Raw genomic sequence first — 17,468 nt, 5'->3', positions numbered from 1 at the left:
GTGGGGCGTTTCTTTCTGATGCTTATTTTTAGTTTTAAAGAGTGCCCCAATCCACAGGCCCCGGATTCTGTGTATAGATGACGCTGGATGATCTGGTGAGAAAACCCAGCTGCACGGCCGGGAACATTCGAAGAACAAAGAAAACTACGGCACAGGAACAGGCCCTACGGCCCTCCAAACCTGTGCTCATCATGATTTCCTAACTAAAAAAATCCTTCTGCCCTTACTCGGTCTATATCCCTCTATTCCCTCCCTATTCATGTACCCATCCAGATGCCTCTTAAATGTTGCTAATGTGCCTGCTTCCACCACCTCCTCTGGCAGTACGTTCCAGGCACCCACCACTCTCTGAGTGAAAAACTTCCTTAGCACATCTCCCTTAAACTTTCCCCCTCTCCCCTTGAACCTGTGTCCCCTTGTAATTGACTCTTCCATCTTAGCAAAAAGCCTCTGACTATCCACCCTGTCTGTGCCTCTCACAATTCTGTAGACCTCTATCAGGTCTCCCTCAGCCTCCGGTTTCCAGTGAAAACAATCCCAGTTTATTCAATCTCTCCTCGTAGCCAACACCCTCAAGATCAAACAACATGCTGGTGAACCTTCTTCGCACTCTCTCCAAAGCTTCCATGTCCTTCTGATAGGGTGGTGACCAGAACTGCACGCAATACTCCAAATGCAACCTAACCAAGGTTTTATATAGCTGCAACATCATTTCCCAACTCTTGTACTCGATGCCCCAGCTGATGAAGACAAGAATGCCATACGTCTTCTTAATCACCTTGGCCATCTGTGTTGCTAATTTTAGGGAATGGTGGAACTGCACGCCCAGATCCCTCTGTATGTCTGGCCTTGAGTCCACAGATCCTTAAAGGTGGCAATACAGGTGGAGAAGGTGGTGGAGAAGGCATATGGCATGCTTGCCTTTATTGGATGGGGCATAGGAGTTAAAAGTTGGCATATGATGTTGTAGTCATGTAGAATTAAGGTTAGGCCACATTTGGAATACTGTGTCCAGTTCTGGTCGCCACACTACCAGAAGGACATGGAGGCTTTGGAGAGTACAGAAAAGGTTTACCAAGATGTTGCCTGGGATGGAGGGTATTAGCTATGAGGAGAGATTGGGTAAACTGGGATTGTTCTCCCTGGAAAGACAGAGGTTGAGGGACAATCTGATATAAGTTTATAAAATTACGAGGGGCATAGATAGGGTGAACAGTGGGAAGCTTTTTCCCAGGTCAGAAATGACAAACACAAGGGGTCACAAGTTCAAGGTAAGGGGGATAAGATTCAGTACAGATATACGGGGAACGTATTTTACACAGAGGGTGGTGGGGGCCTGGAATGCACTACCAAGCAAGGTGGTTGAGGCGGACACACTAGGATCATTTAAGACTTGTCTAGATAGCCACATGAACAGACTGGGAATAGAGGAATACAAACGAATGGTCTAGTTGGGAATACATGATCGGTGCAGGCTTGGAGGGCCGAAGGGCCTGTTCCTGTGCTGTACTGTTCTTTGCTTTTTGTTTTTGGATAGATTGGGGAGAGTTACTTAAAGAGATGACAGTGGCAAACATTCAGGGAACGGATGGGGGAACGGCAGCAACTGTTTGTTCCTGTCTGGCACAAAAACAAAATGGGTAAGAGGGCCAATCCATGGCTTACAAAGGAAATTCGACAGAGTGTCCGATCTAAGGAAGAAGCATACAGATTGGCCAAGAAAAATAATAGATCTGAGGATTGGGAGCAGTTTAGAATTCAGCAAAGAAGGACCAAGGGACTGATTAAGAAGGGGAAAATAGAGTACAAAAGCTTGCAGGGAACATAAAGACTGACACTAAGAGTTTCGATAGATACATGAAGAGAGGGGTTGGTGAAGACAGATGTAGGTCCCCTACAGACAGAAGGGGGAAAATGAATAATAGGAGACAAAAAAATGGCTGAGTAATTGAACACATACTTTGGTTCTGTCTTCACAAAAGAGGAGACAAATCAGATGCCAGAAATGTTGGAGAATGTAAGAATTAGTGAGAGGGAAGAACTGAGGGAGATCAATATTAGTAGAGAAATGGTGCTGGGAAAATTGATGGGATTGAAGGTGGATAAATCCCCGGGGCCGGATAATCTTCATCCCAGAATACTGAAGAAAGTGGCCCTGAAAATAGTGGATGCGTGGGTGGGCATTTTCCAGGATTCCATAGACACTAAAACAGTCCCTGCAGACTGGAGGGTAGGGAATATCACTCCAATATTCAAAAAGGGAGGTAGAGAGAAAACAGGGAAATATAAACCAGTTAAGCTTAACATTGGTCATAGAGAAAATTCTCAAATCCATTATCGAGGGCTTTGTAGCAGAACATTTAGAAAGCAGTGACACAAGAACATAAGAAATAGGAGCAGGAGTAGGTCATCTAGCCCTTCGAGCCTGCCCCGCCATTCAATAAGATCATGGCTGATCTGAAGTGGATCAGTTCCACTTACCCGCTCTCTCCCCAAAACCCTTAATTCCCTTATCGATCAGAAATCTATCTACCTGTGACTTAAATATATTCAGCGAGGTAGCCTCCACCACTTCAACAGGCAGAGAATTCCAAAGATTCACCACCCTTTGAGTGAAGAAGTTCCTCCTCAACTCTGACCTAAACTGCCCACCCCCCCCCCCAACCCCCTGCCTTATTTTGAGGCTGTGCCCTCTAGTTCTGCTATCCTTTCTAAGTGGAAACAATCTCTCTACCTCTACCCTATCCATCCCCTTCATTATCTTATATGTCTCTATAACATGCCCCCTCAGCCTTCTGAACTCTAACGAGTACAGACCCAATGTACTCAATCTCTCCTCATAAGCTAACCCCCTCATCTCCGGTATCAGTCTGGTGAACCTGCTCTGTACTCCCTCCAAGGCCAAAATATCCTTTCGCAAATACGGGGACCAAAACTGCACACAGTACTCCAGCTGCGGCCTCACCAGTGCCCTGTACAGTTGCAGCAAGACCTCCCTATTTTTATATTCTATCCCCCTCGCTATAAAGGCCATAGTTCATGTGGGGACACATGACATAGGGAGATTAAGGGAAGGGGATATTAAGCAAAGATTTATGGAGTTGGGGTGGAAACTAAAGGCCAATTCTGGAAGAGTAGTTATATCCGGACTCTTGCCTGTGCCACGGGATAGTTTAGAGAGGAATAGAGAGAGGGAAAGTTTGAACTCATGGCTGAGGGGATGGTGCAGGAGGGAGGGGTTCAGGTACTTGAGCAATTGGGGCTCATTCTGGGGAAGGTGGGACCTCTATAAGAGTGATGGTCTACACCTGAACCAGAGGGGAATCAATATCCTGGGGGGTAAATTTGCTAAGGCTATGCAGGGAGGTTCCGGGGTACAAATGCTTTAGTTGGAGTAGAGAAGAAGGTAGAAGGGGGGGGTGGGGTAGCATTGCTAGTCAAGGACTGTATCACAGTGTCGGAGAGGAAGTTTGATGAGGACTTGTCAGTTGAGGTAGTATGGGCGGAGATTAGAAATAGGAGAGGAGAGGTCACCCTGTTGGGAGTCTTTTATAGACCTCCTAAAAGTTCTAGAGAGGTTGAGGAAAGGATTGCAGAGACAATCCTGGTTAGGAGTGAAAGTAATAGGGTAATTGTCATGGGGGACTTTAACTTTACGAATATTGATTGGAATTGCTATAGTTCTAGCTCGTTAGAGGGGTCAGTGTTTGTACAAAGTGTGCAGGAAGGTTTTTTGACTCAGTATGTAGATAGGCCAACTAGAGGTGAGGCTATATTGGATTTGGTGCTGGGAAATGAGCCAGACCAGGTGCTAGACTTGGAAGTTGGTATGCATTTTGGTGATAGTGACCACAATTCGGTTACGTTCACCTTAGTGATGGGAAGGGATAGGCATGAACCTCGGGTCAGTAGTTTTAGCTGGGGTAAGGGTAATTATGAGGCTATTAGGAGTGAATTAGGAAGCATAGGTTGGATTAGGAGATTACAGGGACTGGGAACGTCCGAAATGTGGAGTTTTTTCAAGGAGCAGCTACTGCGAGTCCTTGATAGGTATGTCCCTGTCAGGCATGGAGGAATTGGTAGATCTAGGGAACCGTGGTGCACTAAAAGAGTTGAGTCGATGGTTAAAAAGAAAAAGGAGGCTTATGTTCGGATGAGATTTGAGGGCTCAGGTAGTGCACTAGAAAGCTTTAGATTGGCTAGGAGGGAGTTGAAGAGTGAGTTAAGAAGGGCTAAAAGAGGACATGAGAAGACTTTGGCTGATAGGATTCTCCTTAATCCTAAGGCGTTCTATAGGTATGTCAGGAACAGAAGGTTGGTCAGGGCAAGATTAGGGCCAGTTACAGACAGCAGAGGGAAGTTGTGTGTGGAACCGGAGGAGATTGGAGAAGCATTGAACCAATATTTCTCTTCGGTGTTCACGCAGGGGGACATGAATATAGCTGAGGAGGACACTGGGTTGCAGGGGTGTAAAATAGACAGTATTACGGTTGATAAGGGGGATGTGCTGGATATTCTTGAGGGGCTGAAAATAGATAAGTCCCCTGGTCCGGATGGGATCTACCCTAGGATTCTCTGGGAGGCTAGAGAGGTGATTGCAGAGCCTCTGGCTCTGATCTTCAGGTCGTCATTGGTCTCTGGTGTAGTCCCGGAGGATTGGAGGATAGCGAATGTTGTCCCATTGTTTAAGAAGGGGAACAGAGACTTTGCCGGGAATTATAGACCGGTGAGTCTTACTTCTGTTGTGGGCAAGGTTTTAGAAAAAATTATTAGGGATAGGATTTATAGTTATTTGGAGAGTAATGAATTGATTGGAGATAGTCAGCATGGTTTTGTAGCGGGTAGGTCGTGCCTTACTAACCTTATTGAGTTTTTTGAGAAGGTGACCAAAGAGGCGGATGGGGGCTAGGCAGTTGACGTGGTATATATGGATTTTAGTAAGGCGTTCGATAAGGTTCACCATGGTAGGCTTCTGCAGAAAATGCAGATGTATGGGATTGTGGGTAATCTAAGAAGTTGGATCAGGAATTGGCTAGCAGATAGGAGACAGAGGGTGGTGGTTGATGGTAAATATTCATCATGGAGTTCGGTTACGAGTGGTGTGCCTCAGGGATCTGTTTTGGGGCCACTGTTGTTTGTAATCTTTATTAATGATCTGGATGAGGGTATAGTTGGGTGGATTAGTAAATTTGCTGATGACACCAAAGTCGGAGGTGTGGTAGATTGTGAGGAAGGGTGTCATAGTCTGCAGGCAGACTTAGATAGGTTGCAGAGCTGGGCCGAGAGGTGGCAGATGGAATTTAATGCGGAGAAGTGTGAGGTAATTCACTTTGGTAGGAGCAACAGATGTGTCGAGTATAGGGCTAACGGGAGGACTTTGAATAGTGTGGATGAACAGAGGGATCTAGGTGTATGTGTACATAGATCCCTGAAAGTTGGGAATCAAGGAGATAAGGTTGTTAAGAAGGCGTACGGTGTCTTGGCGTTTATTGGTAGGGGGATTGAATTTAGGAGTCGCAGCGTCATGTTGCAACTGTACACTACTCTGGTGCGGCCGCACTTGGAGTACTGTGTGCAGTTCTGGTCCCCACATTACAAGAAGGATGTGGAGGCTTTGGAGAGGGTGCAGAGGAGGTTTACTAGGATGTTGCCTGGTATGGTGAGGAGATCCTATGAGGAGAGACTGAGGGATTTAGGGTTGTTTTCGTTGGAAAGAAGGCGGCTAAGAGGGGATCTTATTGAAACATATAAGATGATTAGAGGTTTAGATAGGGTGGATAGTGATAGCCTTTTTCCTCGGATGGAGAAAGCTAGCACGAGGGGGCATGGCTTTAAATTAAGGGGGGGTAGTTATAGGACGGATGTCAGGGGTAGGTTCTTTACCCAGCGGGTGGTGAGGGATTGGAATGCCCTGCCTGCTGCAGTTGTAAATGCGCCTAGTTTGGGGGTGTTTAAGAGATCTATGGATAGGTTTATGGACGAAAAGGGATTGGTATAGGCTAGTGGGTCATTGTTTTTGTAACTGGTCGGCGCAACATCGTGGGCCGAAGGGCCTGTTCTGCGCTGTAATGTTCTATGTTCTAACATTCCATTCGCCTTCTTGATCACCTGCTGCACCTACAGACTGGGTTTTTGCGATTCATGCACAAGGACCCCCCAGTTCCCTCTGCACCGTAGCATGTTGTAATTTTTCACCATTTAAATAATATTCCATTTTACTTTTATTTCTTCCAAAGTGGATAACCTCACACTTGCTAACGTTATACTCCATCTGCCAGGTCCTCACCCACTCACTCAGCCTATCCAGATCCCTCTACAGACTTTCCACACCCTCCACGCAATTTGCTTTTCCACTCATCTTTGTGTCATCAGCAAATTTTGTTACCCTACACTCAGCCCCCTCCTCCAGATCATCTATATAAATGGTAAATAGTTGAGGCCCCAGCACCGATCCCTGCGGCACTCCATGAGTCACCAACTGCTAACCAGAATAGCACCCATTGATTCCAACTCTCTGCTTCCTATTAGACAGCCAATCCTCTATCCACGCTAACACCTTACCCCCAACTCCGTGCACCTCAACTTTCTGCAGCAATCTTTTGTGAGGCACCTTATCAAACGCCTTCTGGAAATCTAAAAACACCACATCCACCGGTTCCCCTCTGTCTACCACGCTAGTCACATCCTCATAGAAATCCAATAAATTTGTTAAACACGACTTCCCCTTCACACATCCGTGCTGCGTCTGCTTGATCAAACCATTCTTTTCTAGGTGTCTTGCTATTTCTTCTTTGATGACGGATTCTAGCATTTTTCCAACTACAGACGTTAAACTAACCGGCCTATAATTCCCTGCCTTTTGTCTGCTACCTTTTTTAAACAGCGGCATAACATTAGCTGTTTTCCAATCCGCCGGCACGTCCCTAGAGTCCAGTGAATTTCGATAAATAATTACAAAGGCATCAGCTATCACCTCTGCCATTTCTTTCAGAACCCTGGGATGCATTCCTTCAGTCCCATTAGTCTACCAATCGCTACCTCTTTAGTAACAGTAATTGCATTAAGGACCTCATCTCTTACTAACCCTCGATTGTTAATATTTGGTAAGCTATTTGTGTCCTCCATCGTGAAGACGGTTATGTTCTTATGAAGACTGACACAAAAAACTTATTTAAAATCTCAGCCATTTCCTCGTTTTCCATTATTAAATCCCCCCCGCCTCGTCCTCCAAGGGTCCAACATTCACTCTAGTCAGTCTCTTCCTTTATACATATTTGTAAAAACTTTTTTATATTTTGAGCTAGTTTAGTTTCATACTCTCTCTTTCCTTTCTTTATCACTTTCTTAGTCGTTCTTTGTCGTTTTTTTAAAATCTTTCCCAATCTTCTAATTCCCCACTATTTTTGGCCACTCTGTACGCATCGGTTTTTAATTTAATACTCTTCTTTATTTCCTTCGTTATCCACAGCTGGTTATCCCTTTTCTTACAGCCCTTCTTTACCATCGGAATATATTTCTGCTGAGTACAGAAAAAGATCTCCTTAAAAATCCTCCACTGTTCCTCAGCCGTCCTACCAACCAATCTGCGCCCCCAATCTACATTTGCCAATTCCTCTCTCATCCCCTCTGTTCAAACACAGGACACAGGTTCGTGACCCTACTTTCTCATCCTCCATCTGTATCAAAAATTCAACCATATTGAGATCACCTGTCCTCAGAGGATCCCTCACAAGAAGATCCCTAATTCTACCTGCCTCGTTACACAGTACCAGATCTAAGATAGCTCGCTCCCTCGTAGGTTCCGTCACACACTGTTCAAGGAAACTATCCCGACAGCATTCCAAGAACTCTTCCTCAAGCCCACCGCGTCCAACTTGGGTCATCCAATCAATATGCAGATTAAAATCCCCCATAATTATCGCCGTTCCGTTTCTGCACACATCAATTATTTGCTTGTTTATAGCCCACCCCACCTCAAAGTTATTATTTGGGGGCCTATAGACCACACCCACCAGTGTCTTCCTCCCCTTACTATTCCTTATCTCCACCCACAACGATTCCACGTTCTGCTCTTTGGAGCCTATATCTTCCCTTACTACCGCCCTGATATTATCCTTTATTAACAGAGCTACCCCACCCCCTTTTTCCTCCCGTCTATCCTTCCTAAACGCCTGATACCCCTGGATATTCAGTTCCCCATCCCGGTCACCCTGCAACCACGTTTCTGTAATGGTCACTAGATCATATCCATTTGTGCTGATTTGTGCCATCAGCTCATTACAGGATCAGATAGAGACAGCATGGATTAATGAAGGGGAAATCATGCTTGACAAATCTACTGGTATTTTTTGGAGATGTAACCAGTAGAGTTGACAAGGGGGAGCCAGTCGATGTGGTATATTTGGACTTTCAGAAAATGTTTGACAAAGTCCCGCACAAGAGACTATCGAGCAAGATTAAAGCACATGGGATTGGAGGGAGTATATTGAGATGTGATAGAAAACTAGCTGGCAGAGAGGAAACAAACAGTAGGAATTAATGGGTGCTTTTCAAATTGGCAGGCAGTAACTAACGAGATGCCACAGGAATCAGTGCTGAGACCCCAGTTATTCACAATATAGATTAATGATTTGGATGAGGAAACAAAATGCAACATCTCAAAGTTTGCAGATGATACCACGTTGGGTGGGAGAGTGAACTGTGACACGGATGCAGAGATCCTTCAGAATGATCTGGACAGGTTGGGTGAGTGGGCAAATCAATGGCAGATGCAGTATAATTTGGATAAATGTGAGATTATTCACTTTGGAAGCAAAAACAAGGCAGCAGATTACTACCTGAATGGCTGTAAACTGGGAGAGGGGAGTGTGCAGAGGGATCTGGGTGTCCTTGTGCACCAGTCACTGAAGGTCAGCGTGCAGGTGCAGCAGGCGGTAAAGAAGGCAAATGGCATGTTGGCCATCATTGTGAGAGGTTTCGAGTACAGGAGTAGGGATGTGTTGTTGCAAATATACAGGGCCTTGCTGAGGACACACCTAGACTATTGTTGCTGTTTTGGTCTCCTTTTCTGTGGAAGGATGTTCTTGCTCTCGAGGAAGTGCAGTGAAGGTTTACCAGGCTGATTCCAGGGTTGGTGAGACTGACATATGAGGAGAGATTGAGTAGGTTAGGATTGTTTTCACTGGAGTTCAGGCGAATCAGGAGGGATCTCATAGAGACTTATAAAATTCTAACAGGTCTAGATAGGTTAGATGCAGGAAGGACGTTCCTGATGGTAGAGAAGTCCAGCACCAGGGGTCATAGTCTGAGGATTCCAGGTGGACCATTTAGAACAGAGATGAGGAGACATTTCTTCACCCAAAGAGTGGTGAGCCTGGGGAATTCATTACTACAGGAAGTAGTTGATGCTAAAACATTGAATGTGTTCAAGAGGCAGCTAGATATAGCACTCGGGGCAAATGGGATCAAAGGTTATGGGGAGAAAGTGGGATTAGGCTATTGAGTTGGATGACCAGCATGATCGTAATAAATGGTGGAGCAGGCTTGAAAGGCCTTCTCCTGCTCGTATCTTCTATGTTTCTATGTTAATGTTCCAAAGGATTCTGCCATTCACACTTAAATCTGATCCTCCACAATGCATCACTTCACATTTATCTGGATTAAATGCCATCTGCCTTTTCTGTGTCCAAGTCTCCAATCTATTTATATCCTGTTGTATCCTCTGACAATTCCCAGCACTATCAGCAACTCTGCCAATCTTCGTGTCATCCACAAATTTACTATTAGACCACCCACATTTTCCTCCAGATCATTTATATATGCTACAAACAATAAAAGTCCCAGCACTGACCCCTGCGGAACACCACTAGCTACAAGATCTCCATTCTGAAAAACACCCTTCCACCGCTACGCTCTGTCTTCTGTAACCCATGATGTGGAGATGCCAGCATTGGACTGAGGTAAACACAGTAAGAAGTCTCATAACACCAGGTTAAAGTCCAACTTTAACCAGCCAGTTCAGTATCCATCTAGCCAGCCCACCCCGAATCCCATGTGATTTTAGTTTTTGTACCAGTCTGCCATGTGGGACTTTGTCAAATGCCTTACTAAAATCCATACACGTTACATCCACAGTCCTTCCCTCATCAATTATCCAAATGTCAGAAGATTCCGCCATCATATTGTTTTGGAAAATCAATGGCTAAATAGCAGCAGGCTAAGGGACCCAGATCGACAAATATTAAATATAACAATGTAAGTTCATGAGGCTAAGGAAAATACGAATCAGGCATTGAGATTCATTTCCTGAGAACAGAATAGAAATCTACAGATGTTAAACTTTAGAACATTTTGGTTCCTGGTTTATTAAAGGATGATGGAGGCATTTGCACAGGTGGAAAATTATTTACTCAACTGGAACCAGGAGGTTCAGTGCGTCTGAAAAAAATGATTTTTGTCGCGCTTTTCTCCAGGAGAGGGGAGACTGAGGAGACCTGATAACTCTTCAAACAAATTCTCCCGGTTTTGGGAGGGGACAAAAATGGAGCTAAGAATAAAGAGGATAACCAACAAATTCAATGTCTTAGGAGGAAAATTCTAACCAGGGAGTGGCTACAGCGTAAACATTGTTACCACGAGGAACACGTGAGGTGAAAACTATTGCTGCATTTAATGGGAAGATGGATCGAAGGGAGTGAGGAACAGAAACCAGTGCTGACTGCATGAGACAGAGAGGAGTGGGAGGAGAGGGCAGAAATATTGACTGGTTTAGTGAAATGGTCCGCAGTGAAGCAACTAAAATCTCCTTAAAGAGAAACAAATGATTAAATATCAATAGCATTCTTCTAACAGAGACAGATAATAGTTCACATTCTCACAATCAATAAGACAAGTGTTACAGACTCTAAATTAAGCAGCTAATAAGTTTTATGGAGTAATTATTACCCAAGGCTCTCCCATCTTCTGGAGTGAGGTTACAATCAACCAGCTTTACAACCTTGAGTTTACTGACTGGCGTCAACTTTCCAGTGATGAGAGAGAGATTCCCACCTAAGGCGCTGTTCCAGGATAAATCGAGCTCTTCAATGTTTGGCAAATGTTGAATGCTGTCACCTGCAAAGCAATTCCTCAATGATCCTTCCATTTAAATATCTGATTAATTACCAAAATAGTTGTTTATCATGTGACCCAGAGTCAGCACCTTCAGGAACTGTATCCCAGAGAGAGTCAGCACCTTCAGGAACTGTATCCCAGTGAGAGTCAGCACCTTCAGGAACTGGATCCCAGTGAGAGTCAGCACCTTCAGGAACTGGATCCCAGTGAGAGTCAGCAGCTTCGGGAACTGGATCCCAGTGAGAGTCAGCAGCTTCAGGAACTGGATCCCAGTGAGAGTCAGCAGCTTCGGGAACTGTATCCCAGTGAGAGTCAGCACCTTCAGGAACTGGATCCCAGTGAGAGTCAGCACCTTCAGGAACTGGATCCCAGTGAGAGTCAGCACCTTCAGGAACTGGATCCCAGTGAGAGTCAGCACCTTCAGGAACTGTATCCCAGTGAGAGTCAGCGCCTTCAGGAACTGGATCCCAGTGAGAGTCAGCACCTTCAGGAACTGGATCCCAGTGAGAGTCAGCACCTTCAGGAACTGGATCCCAGTGAGAGTCAGCAGCTTCAGGAACTGGATCCCAGTGAGAGTCAGCACCTTCAGGAACTGTATCCCAGTGAGAGTCAGCACCTTCAGGAACTGGATCCCAGTGAGAGTCAGCACCTTCAGGAACTGTATCCCAGTGAGAGTCAGCAGCTTCGGGAACTGTATCCCAGTGAGAGTCAGCACCTTCAGGAACTGGATCCCAGTGAGAGTCAGCACCTTCAGGAACTGTATCCCAGTGAGAGTCAGCACCTTCAGGAACTGGATCCCAGTGAGAGTCAGCGCCTTCAGGAACTGTATCCCAGTGAGAGTCAGCACCTTCAGGAACTGGATCCCAGTGAGAGTCAGCACCTTCAGGAACTGGATCCCAGTGAGAGTCAGCACCTTCAGGAACTGTATCCCAGTGAGAGTCAGCACCTTCAGGAACTGGATCCCAGTGAGAGTCAGCACCTTCAGGAACTGGATCCCAGTGAGAGTCAGCACCTTCAGGAACTGGATCCCAGTGAGAGTCAGCACCTTCAGGAACTGGATCCCAGTGAGAGTCAGCACCTTCAGGAACTGGATCCCAGTGAGAGTCAGCACCTTCAGGAACTGGATCCCAGTGAGAGTCAGCACCTTCAGGAACTGGATCCCAGTGAGAGTCAGCACCTTCAGGAACTGGATCCCAGTGAGAGTCAGCACCTTCAGGAACTGGATCCCAGTGAGAGTCAGCACCTTCAGGAACTGGATCCCAGTGAGAGTCAGCACCTTCAGGAACTGTTCCCATCAAAAGCCAATGTTTTCATGCAAGGGAGAATTCTGAGAAACGAAATGTGGCCATCATTTAGAAATCAGCTCAATGATCGTGTCCCGAGACCGGAGCGGGCACAAGAATTAAATGCACATACCGAGGGCAGAAACATCTGGCTCCGAAAGTCTGCAGCTGCCCAGCACAAGCACCTTCAGCTGCGATAGCTGTTGCAAGGGATTGGTCAGCAGTTTAAGAGTTCCACCAATTAACTCGTTCCAAGAAAGATCCAACTCCTCCAAATTTGGTAAGTTTGGCAACAATGTCGCTGAAGATAATAATGGACAGATATTTTAAATCCTGCTTCTGGGCTACAAAACATATACAATCCCTGAACCTGTATCCCAGCACCAGATGTGGACCACATCTGTGGACTTCCTAGATTTTAGAACATAGAACACTACAGCACAAACAGGCCCTTCAGCCCACAAGTTGCACTGATCATATCCCTGCCTACCAGGTCTGTCTGTAACCGTCAATCCCATTAAATCCCATGTACTCATCCAGAAGTCTCTTAAAAGTCCCCAGCGAGTTCGCCTCCACCACCCCCGACGGCAGCCGATTCCATTCACTCACCACCCTCTGAGTGAAAACTTACCCCTAACATCTCCTCTGTACCTGCTTCCCAGCACCTTAAACCTGTGTCCTCTCGTAGCGACCATTTCAACCCGGGGAAATAGCCTCTGAGAATCCACCCTATCTATTCCTCTCAACATTTTATAAATCTCTATCAGGTCACCTCTCAACCTTCGTCTCTCCAGGGAGAAGAGACCTAGCTCCCTCAACCTATCTTCATAAGGCATGCCTCCCAATCCAGGCAACATCCTTGTAAATCTCCTCTGCACCCTCTCAATAGCTTCCACATCCTTCCTGTATTGAGGCGACCAGAACTGCGCACAGTACTCCAAGTGAGGTCTGACAAGGGTCTTATAAAGTTGCAGCATTACCTCCCGACTCCTAAACTCAATCCCTCGATTAATGAAGGCCAGTACACCATACGCCTTCTTGACCACCTCCTCCACCTGCGAGGCCAATTTAAGAGTCCTATGGACCTGGACCCCAAGATCCTTCTGCTCCTCAACACAGCTAAGACTCCTACTCTTGATATTGTACTCCTTCATCCCATTGGCCCTGCTAAAATGGACTACTACACATTTATCTGCGTTGAAGTCCATCTGCCACTTCTCCACCCAGGGTCAAGGAGAGGGAGTTTGGAGGAATAGGTTGGATATAATCAAGAAGGAATCAGTTACAGACCACGTTAGTTTCCACATCATGAATTCGGACACGGAATAAATAATGTTGGACCCAAAGATCAGGGGCCAGCATTCCACGAGCCAATGCGATAGAAAGCAATGCAGGACGGAACATTTACATTATGAAGAGAGGTTCGATCGGATTGGTTTGCTTCTGTTGGAGCAGAGAAGACTGAGGGGTGACCTGATTAAGGTGTACAAAATTATAAAGGTCACGGACAGAGTGGATAAGGAGCAGCTGTTCCCCTTAGCTGAAGGATCAGTTACGAGGTGACATAGTTTCAAGTGGGGGCAGGAGGTTTAGGGGGCGATGTGAGAAAAAAACATTTCTACTCAGAGGGTGGTGAGGGTCTGGAATGCATTGCCTGGGGGGGGGGGGGGGGGGGGGGGGTGAAATGGTGGTGCCGGGATACATCACATCTTTTAAAAAGTACTTGGAGGAGCACTTGGCAGATCTTAACATTTAGGGCTCTGGGCCAAGTGCTGATGGATGGGATTAGGAGAAAGGTCAGGTATTTTTCGCGTATTGGTGCAGTCTCGATAGGCCTACGGGCCTCTTCTGCACTGAATTATTCTATGGAGATTTTATTTTCCAGGGTGAGACCCATTTTTGTTTTTGTCCTTCCAAATATTGATACGGGGTTGCTGTGACGGACCAGATTAACTCTCTAGCTGCCACAAGGAAGACAGAAAATACTTTCCGTCCTGTGAAAATACACCATCAAAATATTCAGCTGCACAGGATCGGTCATTATCCTGTCAATATTCCCAATACTGAAGTGCATGATGAGAGAGAGAAATACAGATTTTAATCCTTGGAAGTGATAAATCAGACTGCTCAGCAAGATTTCCCCAATAGCTTCTTCCAAAACTCTATTATCCAGAAGGACAAGAATAGCAGATCCTGCAAACACCACCACCTGTAGGTTCCCCTCCAAGTCACTCCCCATCCGACTTGGAAATATATTGTCATTCCTAGAATTCGCTCCCTAACAGCACTGTGGGAGTACCTACAGCAGGTTGAAGAGGGCAGCTCACCATCATCTTCAAGGGCAGTGAAGTATGAGCCACAAATACTGGCATTTCTATGGATGCTCATCCAATAAAAGACTTTGATTAAAGGCTGCCAACCCACCAATAAGCTTAGTTTTTTTATTAATTTGTGGGACATGAGCATCAATGGCTGGCCAGCATTTATTGCCCATTGCTAATTGCCCTGGGAGGGCAGTTGAGAGTCAACCACATTGCTGTGGGCCTGGAATCACATGTTGTAAGATAAAGGTGCATGGTGTTACAGGTAATGTGTTAGCACTGATAGAGGATTAACTAACAGAAAGCAGAGAGCAGGGGTAATGGGTGTTTTTCTGGTAAGCGATTACTGACTAGTGGTGTGTCTCAGGGATCAGTGTTGGGATCGCAATTGTTTACGATTTACATAGATGATTTGAAGTTGGGGACCAAGTGTCATGCGGCAAAATTCGCAGATGACACTAAGATGAGTGGCAGAGCAAAGTGTGCAGAGGGCGCTGAAAGTCTGCAAAGGGATATAGACAGTCTAAGTGAGCAGGCGAGGGTCTGGCAGATGGAGTACAATGTTGGTAAATGTGAGGTCATCCATTTTATAAAACATAGAACATTACAGCGCAGTCCAGGCCCTTCGGCCCTCGATGTTGCACTGACCAGTGGAACCAATCTAATGACCCTCTAACCTAAACTATTCCAATGTTATCCATATGCCTATCCACTGACCATTTGAACACCCTTAAAGTTGGCGAGTCCACAACTGCTGCAGGCAGGGCATTTCACGACCTTACTACCCTCTGAGTAAAGAACCTACCTCTGACATCCGTCCTATAATTCCCACCCCTCAACTTAAAGCTACGTCCACTCGTGTTAGCCATCACCATCCGAGGAAAAAGGCTCTCACTGTCCACCCTATCTAATCCTCTTATCATCTTGTATGCCTCAATTAGGTCACCTCTTAACCTTCTTCTCTCCAATGAAAATAACCTCAAGTCCCTCAGCCTTTCCTCATAAGATCTTCTCACCATACCAGCCAACATCCTGGTAAACCTCCTCTGCACCTTTTCCAATGCTTCCACATCTTTCTTATAATGCGGCGACCAGAACTGTACGCAATACTCCAAGTGCGGCCACACCAGAGTTTTGTACAGTTGCAACATGACCTCACAGCTCCGAAATTCAATCCCTCTACCAATAAAAGCTAACACACCGTACGCCTTCTCAACAACCTTATCAACCTGGGTGCCAACTTTCAGGGAGCTATGCACATGGACACCAAGGTCTCTCTGCTCATCAACACTACTCAGAGTCCTTCCATTAGCCCTATATTCTGTACTCCTGTTACTCTTACCAAAGTGAATCACCTCACACTTTTCTGTATTAAACTCCATTTGCCACCTCTCAGCCCAGCTCTGCAGCTTGTCTATGTCCCTCCGCAAACTGTAACATCCATCCTCACTGTCTACAACTCCTCCGACTTTGGTGTCATCAGCAAATTTACTAATCCATCCTTCTCCACCCTCATCTAGGTCAGTTATAAAAATGACAAACAACAGTGGCCCCAAAACAGATCCCTGCGGCACACCCCTTGTAACTGAACTCCACGTTGAATATTTCCCATCAACCACCACCCTCTGTCTTCTATCAGCTAGCCAATTCCTGATCCAAACTGCTAAATCACCTTCAATCCCGTGCATCTGCATTTTCTGCAATAGCCTACCATGGGGAACCTTATCAAACGCTTTGCTAAAATCCATATACACCACGTCAACTGCCTTACCCTTATCCACCTCTTTGGTCACCTTTTCAAAAAACTCAATAAGGTCTGTGAGGCACGACCTACCCTTCACAAAACCGTGTTGACTATCCCTAATCAATTTATTTCTCTCTAGATGATCATAAATCCTATCCCTTATTCCCTTTGGTAGGAATAACAGCAAAATGGACTGTTATTTAAATGGTAAAAAATTGCAGCATGCTGCTGTGCAGAGGGACCTGGGTGTCCTTTGCAGGAATCTCAAGGAGTTGGTTTGCAGTTGCAGCAGGTAATTAAGAAGGCAAATGGAATTGTGTCCTTCATTGCGAGAGGGATGGAGTTTAAAAACAGTGAGGTTATGTTGCAGCTGTATAAGGTGCTGGTGAGGCCACACCTGGAATACTGTGTACAGTTTTGGTCTCCTTACTTGAGAAAGGATATACTGGCACTGGAGGGGGTGCAGAGGAGATTCACTAGGTTGATTCCAGAGTTGAGAGGGTGGATTATGAGGAGAGACTGAGTAGACTGGGGCTATACTCACTGGAATTCAGAAGAATGAGGGAAGATTTTATAGAAACGTTTAAGATTATGAAGGGAATCGATAAGATAGAAGCAGGGAAGTTGTTTCCATTGGCGGGGGAAACTAGAACTAGGGGGCGTAGCCTCAAAATAAGGGGAAGCAGATTTAGGACTGAGTTGAGGAGGAACTTCTTCACACAAAGGGTTGTGAATCTGTGGAATTCCCTGCCCAGTGAAGCAGTTGAGGCTCCCTCATTGAATGTTTTTAACGCAAGGATAGATACATTTTTGAACAGTAAAAGAATTAAGGGTTATGGTGAGCGGGTGGGTAAGTGGAGCTGAATCCATGAAAAGATCAGCCAGGAAGAGCCAGATGGCCTACTTCTGCTCCTAGTTCTGATGTTTCAGTTTGGGCTCTCTGTGTACTTAGATCTTTTTAACTCTCTAAGCACAGAAAAGTATCAGCTTTTACAGGCATCCCACAAT

The 17,468-nt window shown here is 45.7% G+C and overlaps 1 protein-coding gene across 4 annotated transcripts in view; it reads right to left on the bottom strand.

The window, feature by feature from the left end:
- lrrc31 (leucine rich repeat containing 31) overlaps nucleotides 1-17,468 on the bottom strand; it is a 113,148-nt gene that overhangs the window by 53,513 nt on the left and 42,167 nt on the right. For all 4 annotated transcript variants that reach the window (XM_080186153.1, XM_080186152.1, XM_080186155.1 and 1 more), the window contains exons 5-6: nucleotides 12,529-12,696; nucleotides 10,945-11,112 (exon numbers count right to left, since the gene is read on the bottom strand). In XM_080186153.1, coding sequence (XP_080042279.1) covers nucleotides 10,945-11,112; nucleotides 12,529-12,696 — 336 coding nt within the window. The remainder of the gene's footprint in view (nucleotides 1-10,944; nucleotides 11,113-12,528; nucleotides 12,697-17,468) is intronic.

Source organism: Carcharhinus amblyrhynchos, chromosome 3, assembly GCF_965287045.1.
Source record: "Carcharhinus amblyrhynchos chromosome 3, sCarAmb.v2.hapA, whole genome shotgun sequence".
In the NCBI taxonomy this organism is placed as follows: domain Eukaryota; kingdom Metazoa; phylum Chordata; class Chondrichthyes; order Carcharhiniformes; family Carcharhinidae; genus Carcharhinus; species Carcharhinus amblyrhynchos.
The sequence above is the reverse complement of the archived record's forward strand: the minus strand, read 5'-3'. Positions and strand labels throughout refer to the sequence as shown.